We start from the raw sequence: 16640 nt of genomic DNA, 5'->3' as shown, positions 1-16640 counted from the left end.
GACCAGGTTACAAAAAAAGTCAAAATATGTCTATTTATTTAAAACAAAATATTTCAATATGTAATATACTTTTACACATATGTTGTATTATAGTAATTTAAAAAACGTAATATTAGATAATTGGTAACTTTTGTTCCACGTTGTCGCATGTAAGCTCCCACATCCTAATACATCCCACACTTGAAGTATTAGATGTAATTTGTAAATAGTCCCAACATAATGTAAACGTTATTGTCTATGTATTAAAGTCCTCTCGTTATGTGATATAAAACTAAACTGTTGATATTGTTGACGACAAAGATTGTTTTTTTTAAAGTCACGGTTTAATCTATATTGTCCTATCGCGGCTACCGTCGCCGGCACTGCTTCCGCTATGGAAACATTAGCTGCACAAAGTGCACATTAACTAGCTAGTCCCAAAAATGGCGAACGTGGTGTTGGAGTTCAAGGCGTCTGCCGGTGACTCCGAGCCACAGAGTCGCCCGATTTTGATTATCGGACAGCATGCCAACCTTCAACAAGTTGACTGGGGTCAAATCAAAGGCAAACTCCAGTCTGTTGTCAGCAAAGAGGTAACGCGTACGTGGATGACAATGACTGCTTGCTAATGCTAATACTTAGGCTTAGCTAACACGGCGAGCTAACCTAAGTGACTCGCACACTAGCCGCTCAGTATTTTCAGATAACTTCAAGAATACACCACTTGCAAAACGCTTTACACTCTAGACGCCCCATTTTCAATTATTTTATCACTGACTAGAAAAATCTAGTTTGGAATAAATGCTTGTATTTTCAACCGAGCTGAGGCATTTAATTGCTTCATTCACGTAAGGAGTTCATCTCTTCCATATCGACATGTAAACGTCATTTAATAAGCTTAACGTGCTTATAAGTATAGACAGTGTTTTTTTTAATGAATTTAGTGGAGGAACTTTTCTTTGAAAATGGGTAGTAAAAATCCTGTGGAAGGAATCTGTGCTGATTGTGTAACATGGGCTATAAAAGTGGATTTGTGATCAAGGATTTCTGGCACTCATTACCTTATGTGGTTATTCTTTAAATACTCAGAACTGCTTTAATTCACTGTTTATTTTCAACAGCACGAATACTTGGTGCCGAATGAGATTCGCCTTATTCCTAACCTGTACAGTACCTTGCAAAAGTATTGCACTAAAAGCTGCTTAGCCATTAAAGACATTCCGCAATTCAGCACTACATTTTTCCTAGTCTTTGCGCATGTTTTTAGAAATTATATTAACAACGTGACAAGGTTTCCCAAATTTTGGGGGATACAAGTCCAATAGCTTACGGTTGCTTTTTTTTTTTCTTGCAACATAACTCCTGTCATGTGAAATGAAGTAGTGATGAGTAGTGTTTTTTTTTTTTTTTTCCCCAGATTTGGCAGGCTGCACTGAATACTTTGAGCCCCAAGCCCACGGACAGCTGTCCTCTGTACCTCAACTATGCAGCAGTGGCTGCCATTCCTTCGCGGGTCAGCAGGCACAACAGCCCCTCCTCTGCCCACTTTATTTCCCGTCTGGTCCGCTCGTGTCTGCCTGGAGGGAACAACCGCTGCATCGTGGTCAGTACTTGGCGCCGCATCTTCTTCAAACTTATCAGTTCTAATCTATCAGGTCTAAAATCAGTTTTGTCCAGTGACTGGAGATGTTTGACGTGTGTGTGTGTTGCCTCTGTAGATGGTGTGCGAGCACGCAGACGTGTTTGCGTCAGCCTGTGCCATTTCCAGAGCGTTCCCCATCTTCTCTCGCCGCTCCGCATCCTCGCGCAGGACCGAGAAGAAGCACGTCGCTGTCGAGTTTGTGATTGTCGGCCAAGACAACAACCGGATGGATGAGGCCGAGCTTGAGGTCCTGACTGCATTGTGCTCATCTTATTTAGCCTCTTTCTTCATATAGTGGATGTGGGACGTTTATTTATTTTGATCACTTGCCATTTGTTAGGGCAATTTGGACTGATCTATAGCATTGATTTGTGAAAATAAGATATTGATGTTACCATTGAAGACGTGCGGAGAAACATGTTGCCTTTCTTTTTTCTTTTTTTTTTCCAGTGTCTATCCAATGCTGCAGACGGCGTGCGATTGGCAGCTCGCATTGTGGACACGCCGTGTAACGAGATGAACACAGACCACTTCTTGGATGTGAGGAAAACCAACAACTGCAGCGTGTGTCAATCTGTCAAAGACAATGAAGGGCCCCCCCCTGTGTTTTTCAGGAAATCAAAACAGTGGGGAGTGAACTCGGCATAACTCCTGTGATTATTCGTGGAGAGGAGCTGAAAGAAAAAGGCTTTGGAGGTAACGTGTCCGTGATTATCTCGTGGACTGGGTGTTTTGTAGAAACTATTTGTATTATTCATGATAGTTTTTTGAAAAATGCCGAGATCAATTCGTCATCACTTCTCTTTGTGCCTCTGTCACTTTTGGACATATTGTTGCACGATGGTGGCAGGGGAAGAGTTAAACCGTTTAGTGTTTTATTTTTGCAAAGTATCGAAAAGTGGACCAACCTTCCCAACTCAGATATCCAAAGTCACTGTCATCTACTTTCACTTGGGTGCTTGTCTTCTTTGCTAGTCAAATTGAAATTGAACTTTAACTTTGAGAGCAGCGCAATGACTTTTATTGAAACCAAGGGTAATATCATCCGTAAACATTAACTGTAATATTTGTGATCCCAAAGTGTATTGCGGACTGAGGCATAGATGTGTCCTTGTAGGTATTTATGGTGTTGGCAAGGCAGCTGAGAATCCTCCTGCATTAGCAGTCTTGAGCCACACACCAGATGGCGCCACTCAGACCATTGCATGGGTGGGCAAAGGCATCGTGTATGACACTGGAGGTCTCAGCATCAAGGGGAAGGTACTTGTTTGTTTTTTTGTTTTTTTTATTTTAGGTAAATGTTTGCTAACATATGTATGTACCTGTATGTATTTACAAAGGCAACGTCCTTCAAGTTTTTACGAGAGAGTGTACTCAATTCTGCTTTTTGTCTGGATTTGGTCTAGACCACAATGCCAGGCATGAAGAGAGACTGTGGAGGAGCTGCCGCCATCTTGGGAGCTTTTCAAGCTACCATCAAACAGGTGAGCTACCTGTGACGGGTGTTAAACTCTGTCGCTGGTCTCCCTCGCTTCTGTGACTCTGAGAGGTTGTTGGGACCTCAGTGACAAACTCCCGCTGTCGTCTGTGTCGCAGGGCTTCAAGGATAACCTCCACGCCGTCTTTTGCCTGGCAGAGAACGCCGTCGGACCCACAGCCACGCGGCCCGATGATATCCACACACTCTACTCTGGGAAGTGAGCGCGTTTCATTCATCAAGGCGAGACCAGTTCAAGTGTGCTGAAAGCCGAACACAAACTAAGCTTGGTTCTAAATGACTTTTAAGGACTGTGGAGATCAACAACACTGATGCAGAGGGAAGGTTGGTGCTGGCTGATGGAGTGGTGTACGCTAGCAAAGATCTCTCTGCTGATATTATTCTGGATATGGCCACGCTGACAGGTGCACAGGTATGGTAAACAGTCTCATTTTTTAAATAAAGGTAGACCTTGAGACAGCAAGTCAACATTGACAGTCTTTTTTTTGTTTGTTTGTTTATTTTTGGTTTTGTAGGGGATTTCCACTGGAAAGCACCACGCAGCCGTGATGACTAACAGCGAGCAGTGGGAAACGGCGTGCGTGCGTGCTGGGCGCAGCAGCGGCGACCTTGCCCACCCTCTGGTTTACTGCCCCGAGCTGCACTTCACCGAATTCGCTTCTGCTCTCGCTGACATGAAAAATTCAGTGGCTGTGAGTAGGACACAGGCTGCAACTAAACCCTAAAAAAATACAGTTTCATCAGTGCTACTGGGAGGGGCCACATTTTAAATATGGACAAAATGAGCGCATACATGCAAATCGTGCAAATATACGCAAACGTTAATACATCTCATTTTTGATAAAACATTATTCAGTGCATATATAAAAGGTCCACTATCCTAACCCAACAGCAAAGTGTTTGAAGCGAACAACAAAATCACCATATAGTGTAAAAAATTCCAGAGTAAAGGGCTCTCTTGCATAAAAATTATCATAAAAGGATGGCACAGAACTTCTGAACAAGAAACAAACCTTAAATACATTCATTTTTTTTTTCCTCTCCACAAAAATAAACTCACTTTAATTTTAATGTTATTGAGGTACTATGTCTGTCCTGCATGTCATTGCAAATCCGCAAACAATTATTATGCCTACTTTTGTTGTAGCATAGGGCAGTATAAAGTGTAAGTGCAACTAAGAAATGTCTGCCACCTGGTGGTGATTGGTGACAACTTAAAACTACAATGTACCCCTGCATGTTTGCAGTTCAGCAATTGGGCGTATTTGCAAATTAAAAAAATATATATATATATTTCTCCCCCAGTTTTTCAAGGATTTGTTAAGTATGTTGAATGTTTAATTGAATAATTTTTAAGGTTTGTTAAAAAAAAAAAAATTATTCACGGGGCAGCTCACAGTGTGGTCGCGGGCCGCCAGTTTCCTGTTCCTGATTTAGATGATGAAACGATTAGTGGTCGATCAACAAAACCTTTATTTTGAAAATGAACATTTGTCAGGCTGTGACCACCCAAAAAAATAATAATCCAGGTAGTGTTTTGTGCAAGCCTTCATTTTTCATCTTTGCCATCCTAGGAAAACTAGAAAAATCCACATACCCTTTGAGGAATTTATCATTTGGTTCCTAATTGTGTGATTTTGGTTAGCGTTCCATTTTAGGTGTGACTGTATTTTAAATATTGGTTGTGTCATAAGAACCCTTGAAATTGGTAATGCTTGCGTTTCAATTTGTCAGGACCGTGAGAACGCTCAGAGCTCGTGCGCTGGCCTCTTCATCGTGTCGCACTTGGGCTTTGATTGGCCCGGTGTGTGGGTTCACGTTGACATCGCCTCTCCCGTTCACGCTGTGAGTACCAACAGTTTCAAATGGCCTGAGATTGGACAACCAGACGATGACTCTCAGTGTTGCATGTTGTTAAGCGTGAGGCCCTATACTTGGTTTGGCAGGGGGAGCGAGCCACAGGATTCGGCGTGGCTTTGCTGATGGCCTTGTTCGGTCAGGCTTCTGATGACTCCATGCTCAAGCAAGTGTCTCCTTTGGGTGCTGCCTCTAACATGTTAGAAGAGCAGATGGAGCAAGACTGCAAAAGGAGAAGGCTGGTGTAGGAGACACAATGATGCTCTCGCAAGCTCTGGACCACTCTGCTGCCACCGCCACGCACCTAAAACTGTCGAAGCAAGTGCTCATTCACTTTTGGGTTAATGTGTTTTAAACTTGTAAGTCTGCCCTCTGTTTGATTACATTTGACTTCACTGAATAAAAGACATGAAATGCATGGCTATGTCGCCTGAGCTCTATTCACCACTATTAGAATATCGTTACAGCACAGTAAATGAAATAGTCCTGTGTAACAGTAGGGCAAATTGAGTGCTTGTTGGACTTTTTAAAATTATTTTTTATTTTAAAGATACCAAATTATGAAGTAAAGTATAATCATGTGTGTGTATAATTGTGTGATGGGGTTTTCTTTACAGGTATATTTCAATTTCATAGTATGTATTTTGTTACAGGTTTTTGGTGTCAGTCGATCTAAGTTATCAGAAAAGAAGTAAAATCAGTCATTTAACTCACACAGCAGTCTTGCACCCTCAACCCAGAAAGCGAGGGTGTTCTCCAAGCCACTAGTCGGCGCTGTAGTCCGACTAGTCCATCTGACACCCTGAGGTTGTCAGGCGACAATGGCCCAGTCCAATACCCTCACTTGCACCCTTGCGCCCTTCACTTACCCCCGCGGAGGGTACGAGTATGTAGGCCCTACCAATTGGGCCCCCCTATGAATATGTGTAAGTGCATGTTTTATAATTGACCGTTTACCTACGTAATTTGTCCTAATTTAGCTGCCGTACTTGGCAACCTTATGCGCGTGCGCTGCAAATCGTGCAGGAGCCGCAAATAGTCCAAATAATGAAGTCATAGCTCCCATTGACTAAAAGACCAATACCGGGTTTTACTCTACTACTACAGTACTTTACTGACGTTTTAATATAACTTTAAACTGCAAAATTGCCAAAACAACAACCCGTGCCACCATACTCGCCGACGCTGGGCATACGTCGATGACGTCACCGAAGTGTCCCGATTCTGCATTTTTTTTTTTTTTTTACACTTGTAACCTGCGCCCTCGAACCATTCGTGCACTTCGATTACGTGTGCACTTCGTCGAAGAACGTAGGAGTGCAAGTGTGGATACTGGATTGAGCCATTGACGTAAACAAGTCAGTAAAAAGTTACCGGTAAAGCGGCTTGCTTTTCCCAAATGGCGAACACAGCGTCCGTCGTTTTATTTTCCGTCCTGTTCTCTGCTGTGTCAGCTGGACTGTATTTTAACAACGAAGAGCCCTGCTATGCACCCACACCGAGGAGAAACGGTTTCGGAAAGAGGTAAGTTTGAGATTGTGAAACAAAATAATGCGAGATAGTTGTGTGACATGGCCAACGTCAAAAACAGCGCGGCGGCAGTCACGAGTTAGAAGGGCCGTCACAGGAAACCGCTACATGAAATACATCAAATATATGTACGAAAAGCTGCGTTTATGTTTATAAAAGCGATGGAAAAATTGAATTAAATATTTAATAATTAAATTGGGTAATGATTTGTTTCATCATTTCGGGAGGTAAACAGATTTCATGGACAGTGCGGAAACACAAATGAGGAAATTTGATGCATTTTTTTTTCTTACAGCACATCGGTGAGGGTGTTTTTCTGTGTCTTAAAGGGCAATATAAATGTATGGGAAAAAATGATTTATTATTCAGGGTGTGTGTAAACTTTACGGTAGTCTCTACAGTTGTCTTAAAAAAACCCTATACAAATCAGTGTAAATTACAAAATTTGTAGATTTTTTTAATCGTCGACTTCATTTGTCCTCACTGTCCAATGTCCATGTCTCCTTTAACTGTCTGTTTCACACACAAACCTGTAGTTTTGCTGAATCTGCATATCTGATTTTGCAAGAAACCACAAAAACATTGTTCCTCTTCTGGAGGAGTAGCCATATTTAGGGATATAAGAGCTGAAATTCAGCCTGCGTGTTTGTCTTTTCAGGACCTCGCCTCGACCTCACGAGTATTTAAACATCTCTGATCTGCCCAAGTCATGGGACTGGAGGAACGTTGGTGGTATCAACTATGTCAGCACCACCCGCAATCAACACATTCCTCAGTACTGCGGCTCATGTTGGGCTCACGGCAGCACCAGCGCAATGGCAGGTTCGACACATAAACATCCTCCCTTTGTGTCACACGTTGTCATTGCTATTATCCAATTTCACTTTTTACATTTTTCACCAAAATTATAAACTAAAAAATAGCAATTATGATACTGGCGTGTGCGCAAGGACAACCACACTCACCGATGCGCTTTCATCCGTGTATTGAATGGACCAATAGTCCTATACACGCATACAAAATGAGAACGCTGGCAATGAGCTGCTTTAGGTCACAACTCATTCCCAGACGCTCATGTAGACTTGCCGAACCAGTACACGCCAACTCCAGCTCTTGACGTCACTCACTGGGCCACGCCCCTTTACTCATTCACTGCAACTCTTCTTTAACCAGAAAAAAACGATTGTTTTTCTCTTTTTCCATTCTTTAGTAATCAGCAGAAGAATTCACCAAAACACTGACTAAAAAGTGGAGAAAACAAGATTTTTGTGTAAAGAAACAAGTAGATCATTGACTTTGATGGTAACATTTTTCTACGGCAATATTTAACAATGAAGAATGTCAAATTATGTCCAGGCCGCAGCATTTTTGATTTTTGTGAATATTTGTGTCACTTAAATGTCTCCTATTACTCCATAATGACACACATAACAAGTAACGACCAATCATGGCTCACCTGTTTTCTGGGTTCGGTCATGTGATGTTTGCAAGCTGAGCCCTTCAGCACTGTGAGGTGACTTTCAGTCAACAGCAAGTGGCAAAAAAAAAATGTACTTAAATTTGAATTAGACTACCGTGTTTGACCAGTGGGACCGCATTCAACATATTGTAGAAACATTTTTGACATGCCCTTTAAAGGTTAGGTAATTTGATACAAGAAACTACCGTATTAATCAAGGAAGTTGCGCTGGCTAAAGTTACAGTCGAGGCATTTTCACCAGTCTTTTTTTTTTTTTACGTTGATGCCCAGATCGCATCAATATTCAGCGGCAAGGGGCGTGGCCGTCCGCCTACCTCTCCGTGCAGCACGTGGTGGACTGCGCAGGAGCCGGCTCTTGCCACGGCGGCGAACATGGCGCAGTGTGGGAATACGCCAACACCCACGGCATCCCGGACGAGACGTGCAATAACTACCAGGCCAAAGACCAAGGTGAGGCTCCCTCAGAGTGAGAGCGACCGAGCGAGCGCGCCCGAGCGGACCAGTCTCACATTCTGCCGTCCCTGCTCCGTAGAATGTAAACCCTTCAACCAGTGCGGCACCTGCACCACCTTCAACGTATGCAATATTGTGAAGAACTACACCCTGTGGAAGGTGGGTGATTACGGGGAGGTCAGCGGGAGGGAGAAGATGATGGCCGAGATCTACGACAAAGGACCAATCAGGTTAGTTGAATAATTACTGAAAGCTGCCAGTTAAACTGGGAAACGTCGCAAGTGTCCTTATGGAGCTTTTGCTTGTACTGGTTTATCACAAGACATTTGAATATCATAGAAAAGTTGTGAAATTCATAAACAGTGTTTCTTTGTTTTTTTTCTAAACATACCCTACGTTATTTGAAGAAATTCTTATCTATTTGCTATTATTGTGTGTGTGGGCCAAAGTGGTGTAAAAGTATTTTTTGGCACCCAGGAACTATGTCAAAGTAATTTTAGGAGCTTCCTGTGGGGGCGTCAACTACTTGAAGATTTGTGCTGTTCATAGAGGGCTCAGTCGCCCTACCCCGCAAATATCGGGGGCAACGCTGTCATACGCATGCGTTAAACATCAGAAAATACTTTTTGGAATGAAAAGGTGAAGTTTATTTGTAGCGCACTATTCTACACAAGGAAAGTCTCATGTGCAATGTGCATTATACAGACAATGATTACAAACTAGATTGGAAAGATGCAAATCAAGATAAAAGCCTGGACGAAATTAGACTAAATGATCAAACGAAATATAAAATATTCCTGCTAAGACACCGACAACACGAGCAGAATCATTTTCTGCATGTATTCAGAATTTTGTGATGCGGTGTCATTTGTTTAGTTTTTTTTCTAAGGGGGGGGGGGTAAATTGGTGAATCTGTATAATGAGTTTGACTTTTTGAATTGAACTACTGTGATGAAATAAACAGTCTTCCGACATATTGAAATGGATTAAAACACACCTATAAGCAATCCAAGAGCAAGATCATTGTAGCATATTATTTGCGAGTGATTAGGGACATTTGTGCTTTTAGCTGTGGTATCATGGCAACAGAGAAACTAGACAAGTACAAGGGCGGCATCTACTCCGAGTACGTCGAAGAGGCCTTTTTGAACCACATCGTGTCAGTGGCGGGATGGGGAGTGGAGAACGGCGTGGAGTACTGGATCGTACGGAACTCCTGGGGAGAGCCTTGGGTAAGCGCTCGTCTCAGGAGCTACAACGTACAATTATTAGCGCATGTGGTGGCATCGTGTTGAAATGTTTCGTGTTGCCGCCAGGGTGAGAAGGGCTGGCTCAGGATCGTCACCAGCGCCTACAAGGGAGGAAGTGGAAGTTCCTACAACCTGGCACTGGAGAAGGACTGTGCCTACGGAGACCCCATAGTTCCTAAAGACTACCTAGTCTAAATCACACCAGGACTCTATGGATCCGGTTTTAAGGGAACATGTCATTCTTTTTCTGCGTGAAATGTATTTTTAACTTACGAGTGCCAAATGTTTTGATTTTCAGATGTGCAGGCTGTTATACAATTTTTTTTTTTTTTTTTTACATGATCACAATCAGACAATGGCCACAGTAGTAAAATTCCCACACAATAGAAAATACAGGCAGACTTAAAAAAAAAAATAAAAAAATAAAAAATCACAAAACGCTTGTTTACATCTTAAAATAAAAAAAATAAGCAACATATTTAAAAATGCATGCTGAACCACTGGCTACGTTTACATGGACACATTTATGTACGGATTAAAGGCCTAATCAGGGGGGAAAAAAAATGCTTCATGTACACATCCCATTCGGAATATTCGGACGCGATCAAGCTCATTCCGATCAAGATTTTATTCCGAACGAGAGAGGTAGCTTGTGGATTGTTAGTCCGATCGGTGCGCATGAAAAAAGTCGGACATTTTGGAACAAAACGTCTTTACCGCGCATGTCTATGACGTCAGCATATGCGTTTCTGTTAGTCCCGGAAGCTAGTAGAAGCAGAGTGAGTGTTATATTGTTGGTTGTACGAGTCAAAGTTTGAAAGAAAAAAAAAGAAGCAGAGCGACTGAAAGACTCAGCGGCACAGCTCCATTAGGAAGTTTTAACTCGACGTGACAGCACAAAAAGGGAAAAATACGCAAAATAATAAAAAAGTAGAAATGGACGGAGCGATGTTTTGTTGACACGGAAGTCGCTACGGCTTCTTCTTCTACTATTTCCGGTACATTTGGTCAATCTGCGCACGTCAAAATAATTTGTTCCAATTGAAAGTGTGATGCACGAACACGCAAGTCCTAATCGGACCAATATTTTTAGTGTCCATGAAAACAGTACATCCGATCATAATTCTAACGCGAACTCTGATTCAATTACAGAAATTTTGCCCATGTGCACGTAGCCACTGTCACTTTCTGCTGCTGCGAGTTCTACAACAGGTGATGAGAGCGTGCCTTTACAATATGAAAGTTGTGACTGGTCTTTTCACACCATGATTCTGCCAACAATATGTCAGTCTTAAATGTGATGATGCTGTGTAGCCTTCTCACTCACTGTGCTGAAATAAATGGAGCTGTACTGAATCTGCATCTCTCGCGGCTCCCAAGTTGCCCGCAATGGCCGCGAATGTCCCAAGTTGCATCATCGGACCGGTCAGTCCAAAACGGTGTGCCTCATCTGCTCTTCGTGGTATAAAACGTCCTCAATTAATCATGATGAAATTTGACTTGCAATGAGCTGGAAGATATGGAAAAGTTAGTTAGTTTCCAAAATCAAGATGACAAAAGTATTTCGGTTAGTTTTTGTTTTGTTTTTTGGCTGTCAACGTACCGATGAACTCTGCGACGGGATCGTGTTCTCCTTCTGTGCGGATTGTTCCCGCGATGCTGTCGTTCTCCAAGATGGGCAGGAAGAGCTGAACGAAGTCGGACGTGTATGGGGGTGCGATCACGTCCAGGACCTTTGTAAGGACAGGCAAGCCGGTTCAGCTTTATTCACAGACTGGATATTTTTATACACCAGGGCTCAATTCCAGTGACGTTATTATATAAATGTGTCAATATCAGAACTTCTCCGCGTTGATGTTGTTACCTCGGTGACGAAATAGCGGATGAGGGAGATGTCTGTGTTGAGCTTCTCCAAACACTTGCGAATGTAGCCTACCACAGGTAAGACATAACCACGACTCAGCAGGTGAACCATCCGGTCCAGGAGGGTCTTCTTGAGCTCCAACTGGGAGGAAAAAAAAAAAAAAGGTGTCATCGCTTGAGAATACCTGAAGTGGGGAAGCAAAAGAAACACACACCTGCTCCATGACATCAAGCTGCGAGTGTTCGGTCTCAAAGAGCTTGATGAGCAGCTGGAGAACCTGAGGGTGCAGCAGCTGGTGACACGTGCAGATCTGCCGGGGAAAGGAAGGACGCGTTTAGCTTCTCTGTGAGAAAAAGACCTCAACTCTCTCTCTCTCTCTCTCTCCGTACCTCATCCAGCAGAGCTAAGTGGACCGGCGTGTGATCAGTTTGCAGCTGGAAGTAGCGAGGCTCCGACACGGTCCAGTCCACCCACTTCAAAACCCCCATGGCAACCACTGGGAAACTGAGTGCACATTTATACAAGAACAACCAAAGCCATCAACTGATTGTTGATTAGCAGGGATATAATAGTTTGGGATTTTTTATTATAGTTAGTTTTTCCTTTTTAAATTCTGTTCATTTTAATTACTTTTTAATTAGCTTTTGTCTTAGCTTTTTTTTTTTTTTTTTTTAACCGCCAAGCAGTACCAGCAGTTGTTGCACCGAGCTTAAAAATGTGTTTTGACTGCATCAACCTACATCTGGTGGGCTACCACTCACCGTATGCACTGGTACAGCGTGCCGAGCTCAGCCACCAACTCCGTGGCGCCTTTGTTTTCGTTGCAGCAAAGGTTGTGCACCGTCTCGATGGCCTTTGAGGACGATTTCAGCTCGTCCTTGTTGATGTTCACTCGCTTGTTCTAGGATCAGAACAGAGGAGTCAGTTCAGTCCTTGGCGACTGTTTAAAAGCGCAAACGTGAGCCGTTTAATAAACCTTTTTCCACGTCTCGACCACGCTGGCAGCGTAGGCCAGGATGTGGATGTATTTATGTTTGTGGTCTTGGTTGATCTTCGAGCCAGGCTTGAACAGCGAATGCATGAAAAGGTCCAGAAAAGCAGGCACTCTGATCTGAGGAATGACAAAGTCAAGTCAAAGTCAATAAATCTATAGCCTTAATTCTTCTGCCTCACAAAGACGGCATCAAAAAGGCAGAAACAAACAAACAAACAAAAAAAAAAGTCTGGATGACAACGGGAGGGTAATTCAAAGTTGCTAGTTATGCTATGATGTCACATTCTGTGCAGGCTTGCCTCACCAGCTCGACAGGAGGCGGGTCCATACTGCTGAACATCTTAAACAGCACCGTGATATCGGCGGGATTCAGGGCTCCTTTGGACAACATGGCCCCCAGCGCCTGGCAGGCACGAGGGTAGGCTGCCGCCGTACCCAGCGCCAGAGTTATCTGACTGGCATCGTGGCCCCTGAAGCGACAAGACCACACAATGAACGTCAAACAGATGCGTCGCAGACAATATTCATGTGACAACCTTCAGGCCAGTGTTAAATTGGCGCCTATAGCTTTGGCCAGCGCAGTGGCGACTTTTGGCATGCGCATCGTGTGCGGCCACACACAGCGAGCGGCATTGCTGGGAAATGGCTTTCTATTGCGTAATGGGGAATTTGCAGCCCCTTTTGGAGTACTACCTCTTGTGGGCCGATTTCTGCACCTCCTGACCGATCCGTCGCACCGCGGAGCCGCCTTGCTCCTCCTGGGCCAGGATGGACATCATAGCCTGAGCAAAGAGGTACGTGTGCTCACCGTGACACACCATTTTCTAAGTGGAGACATGAAACCAAAAATAAGAGGAGTAAAAGGACCGAAGTTGAAAAGAGAGAACAAACTAAACAACATATACACAGTACACACTGTTAGGAATTGTCAAAATGGGCCTCACGGCAAATTCTGGCAGGTTCTTCTCTAGGTTCTCCTCTCCTCCATCCAGCAGCGTGGCTAAAGATGTCCTCAACACCCGAGAGAAAACCTCCAGCTGCTGGCACGCCGTCGACACACTGGTGATCTCGCCCTGGTAGCCTGCGTCTGAAATCAGCTATAAGACACACATTTCTTTTACAGTTGAATTCGACTGAGGCACTCCATTCTACAAATTACTTAGAAAAAAAAAAAATTCTGCGATCATACCTTCACGGTGAAGTTGAGCATCAGACAATCGGGATGAGCCTCAGCCAGCTTGTAGAAGAGGTCTCGCCAGGTCGTGTGAGCAATCATCTGCTCCAGCCAAGCAGGAGTCTACACACATGTTCTGAATCTCAATTAAAACATACACTTTTCAATCTGACTGTGCCGTCATGGATAGAGAAAGTGAGCACAACCCTATTAAAGTAGTAGCTTTTTCTCACGTTCAAAAAAAAAAAAAATAAATAAAAAAAAAATAAAAAATCATGCTAGACCATTTCAAAACTTTTCACCCTCAAAAATAGTGTGCTTTACAACTTACAGGGACAAACATAAACGGTTTGAAAAAAAAACAAAAAAAAAAACATGCAAGCATAGGGTCTTCATAACTCAGGAAAGCCAGAGTCAAGATTTGAACCCCGGACCTCTCGACTAAAGGTAGACGTGCTAACCACGTGCTGGCCTACATCATATTACAAAATAAATCAATAGATTTATCGGGGTTTCATCACAAACATATTCTAACAGGGCATCTTCACTTCATACCAACTACACCTCAAATTAAATTGCTAGTAATATGATATGGTTAGTATTTGTTTAAGTTTTTTTTGTTTTCCAAGAAAATGACTTTTTGCCATTATGTTATATTTATTAAAGTACTTGACAGTATTAGTAGTTAAATCGTACCTCGCCCTCTACTGTGAAAATGGAATCTGCCTTCTGGGGGTCAAAGTGCTTTATCAGTAGACTCTTCAGGTGATTCTCAACTCGTTCTTGTACTTGTGCAGGCTCAACACCTGTGAGGCACATGACAACTCAAGCTAAATGAACGAGGCCCACAGCGCTCGCAACGTGGAGAAGCAAAGGCAGGGTGGGAGGAGCTACTGACCCATTTGGATGAGCCACTCAGCCAACAGGTTCACGGTCTGAGCCACGGCAGAGTAGTTTTCCGACAGAAGCTGGATGACGTGTTCTGGAGAACCACCCGCCTGGAAATACCTGCAACAAAAATACAAGACGAGCTCATCTTTATTGTGCTTGTCATATTTTAGGACACAAACGAACCAAAAGCTACCACAAATTGCACGAAAAACCAACAGGTGCGTACATTTTGAGGGTGTTGAAAATGGCAGGTTCCATGATGTAATCCCTGCTGGAAAATTTCTTCAGACAATCTTCTTGGATTTTCCCCAAATTTTCGACGTCAACATACGCATCCTCCTGGTAGAAAATGGCAATACTGTTTTTATGTTTCTGCAAAGTGCAGTACTGTACTGCAAAAGTGGTTCATGTATATGCATATATGACACATCAAGAAATTCTTTGTAATATTATTAATGTTCTATGTTGTGTTCTGTTGTGATAAGGTTTTATGTTGTATGTAAAAAGTTTTGTTACCACTGAAACACACGCTACATAAAGTTGAGTTGCATGAACTAAATTAAACATTTTGTGATTTTTTTTCACAGTGCATTTCAAATGCAAGTCAGTGCTGACGATATCTACAAACAAGTACCGTTATGTCTACAAACAAACTAAGCAGATCACACTGAAAAGAAAATTAAAGAGAATTCCGAGATTAATGTGGTAATCTTAAAAGAAAATTATGTAATACAACCCCAAAAATATAAATCAAAGGTATCTTATTAACTGCAGATTGAGCATAGCTATGCAGTTAGTAGTGTTCTCATTCAAAACAGACAGATGAACGATTTATAGGCAGCAAGCTTTGCGTACCATGACCTGTGCTGTAAAATGTGACGGCAAAAATGTCAGAAAAATCCTACTAGAACAGCTGCATTGTATTTGTGGTTAATTAGAGACAATTCAAATGGTGACAGATGTGTGCTGGCTCCTATTTAACATGAGTAAATGTGATTGGTTAATTCAATGCAGACCCACATTCACAATTACAAGAGTGTGTGCACACTTGTCCAACTAGTTGGTTTTTACTTCCCCTCTCGAAATGATTTGGTTCTGGTTATATAGGTCACAAATGGAGGGGCAAAGTTTGGAAATCTTTTATCTTGGTCAGCTCGAATCTGTATGGAAGTAAGCTAAATGAATGTCCAACACTGTTGAGAATATATACTATAAGCATGTACGGGCAAATTAACTTTATCTTCCATCCAACTCACCGGACTTAACAATTATATTCATGTCCGACGGTTGTATAAAGGGTGTTCACTGATGCTCCCATTCATCATGCTAACTAACAATAGCCAAACAGCAACAAGTCTTACCGTGTTACCGTCCGGGCCTTCCCAGTCCCCCGGACCGCTATAATATTCCTCGTCCATGTCGACGGGAACGGGTTAGTAGAATTCAACTAACTATAGTAACTCGTAGTTTGTATCCTCACGCCGTGAAACACTGCGAAAACGTTAGAATAAGATAGCCAGGTGGCTAATAACAACTGGAGGAAAATGGCGAGGCGTAAGCAACACTCGCCACTAAGCTATTCCCCGAGTTTGTTCTGTCAGGGACAATGTAGCTCACTGGGATTGAAGACTACTGTACATGTACTGTATTTCGCTTATGTCCACTATTTCTAAATTGTTTATTATTAGGAGTCACCCCTCGATATGCTATGATATCTAAATTTTGTTGGAATCTATAACAATGTTTAGAATGGTCACAAATAAATGAGAAAACAGACGTGTCTGCCCCAACCAAGGTTGTATCTGAGAATTACACTGAAACCTAAAATGAGTTGTTTTTTTTTTTTAAGATGGGGCTTACTGTCTTAATGTCTTGCCCCCTAAAATATAAAAAATATATAAGAGGTTTCTCGTGTCATGTTTCGATCTCGACTCCGCTCCATCTTCCGTCGGGCCAAAACCTAAATTACATTTTGGTGAATTTAATATTTTTTCTAAAAGTAATACTATTGGTCAGTCCACACGCATG

At 42.6% G+C, this 16640-nt stretch overlaps 3 protein-coding genes across 4 annotated transcripts; 2 read left to right on the top strand and 1 right to left on the bottom strand.

Moving 5' to 3' along the window:
- Positions 1-356: 356 nt before the first annotated feature.
- npepl1 (aminopeptidase like 1) lies at positions 357-5394 on the top strand. The gene is made up of 12 exons (XM_086041884.1): positions 357-572; positions 1397-1582; positions 1698-1868; positions 2072-2161; positions 2236-2317; positions 2739-2881; positions 3028-3105; positions 3218-3318; positions 3408-3531; positions 3635-3811; positions 4854-4964; positions 5066-5394. The coding sequence occupies exons 1-12, from the start codon at positions 423-425 to the stop codon at positions 5222-5224; spliced, it is 1572 nt and encodes a 523-aa protein (XP_085898010.1). The 5' UTR covers positions 357-422; the 3' UTR covers positions 5225-5394.
- Positions 5395-5969: 575 nt separating this feature from the next.
- ctsz (cathepsin Z) lies at positions 5970-11045 on the top strand. The gene is made up of 6 exons (XM_086040760.1): positions 5970-6500; positions 7165-7328; positions 8257-8436; positions 8519-8669; positions 9509-9671; positions 9756-11045. Exons 1-6 carry the CDS (start codon positions 6376-6378, stop codon positions 9882-9884), a joined length of 912 nt encoding a protein of 303 aa, XP_085896886.1. The 5' UTR covers positions 5970-6375; the 3' UTR covers positions 9885-11045.
- nelfcd (negative elongation factor complex member C/D) lies at positions 7871-16033 on the bottom strand. Of its 2 annotated transcripts, none has more exons than XM_086040759.1 (15): positions 15974-16033; positions 14839-14951; positions 14620-14729; positions 14418-14527; positions 13737-13844; positions 13492-13644; positions 13241-13371; positions 12852-13017; positions 12530-12664; positions 12315-12454; positions 11943-12057; positions 11768-11863; positions 11554-11694; positions 11293-11422; positions 7871-11199 (listed from the first exon to the last, which is right to left on the bottom strand). In XM_086040759.1, the coding sequence occupies exons 1-15, from the start codon at positions 16028-16030 to the stop codon at positions 11165-11167; spliced, it is 1740 nt and encodes a 579-aa protein (XP_085896885.1). In that variant the 5' UTR covers positions 16031-16033; the 3' UTR covers positions 7871-11164. The 2 variants fall into 2 exon arrangements, with proteins under 2 accessions (XP_085896885.1, XP_085896884.1); XM_086040758.1 differs by lacking the exon at positions 15974-16033 and adding an exon at positions 15468-15533 and having other exon boundaries at positions 7872-11199.
- Positions 16034-16640: the final 607 nt, after the last annotated feature.

Source organism: Filicampus tigris, chromosome 9 (genome assembly GCF_054856515.1).
Source record: "Filicampus tigris isolate MCC_2025a chromosome 9, RoL_Ftig_1.0, whole genome shotgun sequence".
NCBI lineage: Eukaryota > Metazoa > Chordata > Actinopteri > Syngnathiformes > Syngnathidae > Filicampus > Filicampus tigris.
Note: the sequence above shows the minus strand (reverse complement) of the source record. Positions and strands in the feature narration are given on the sequence as shown.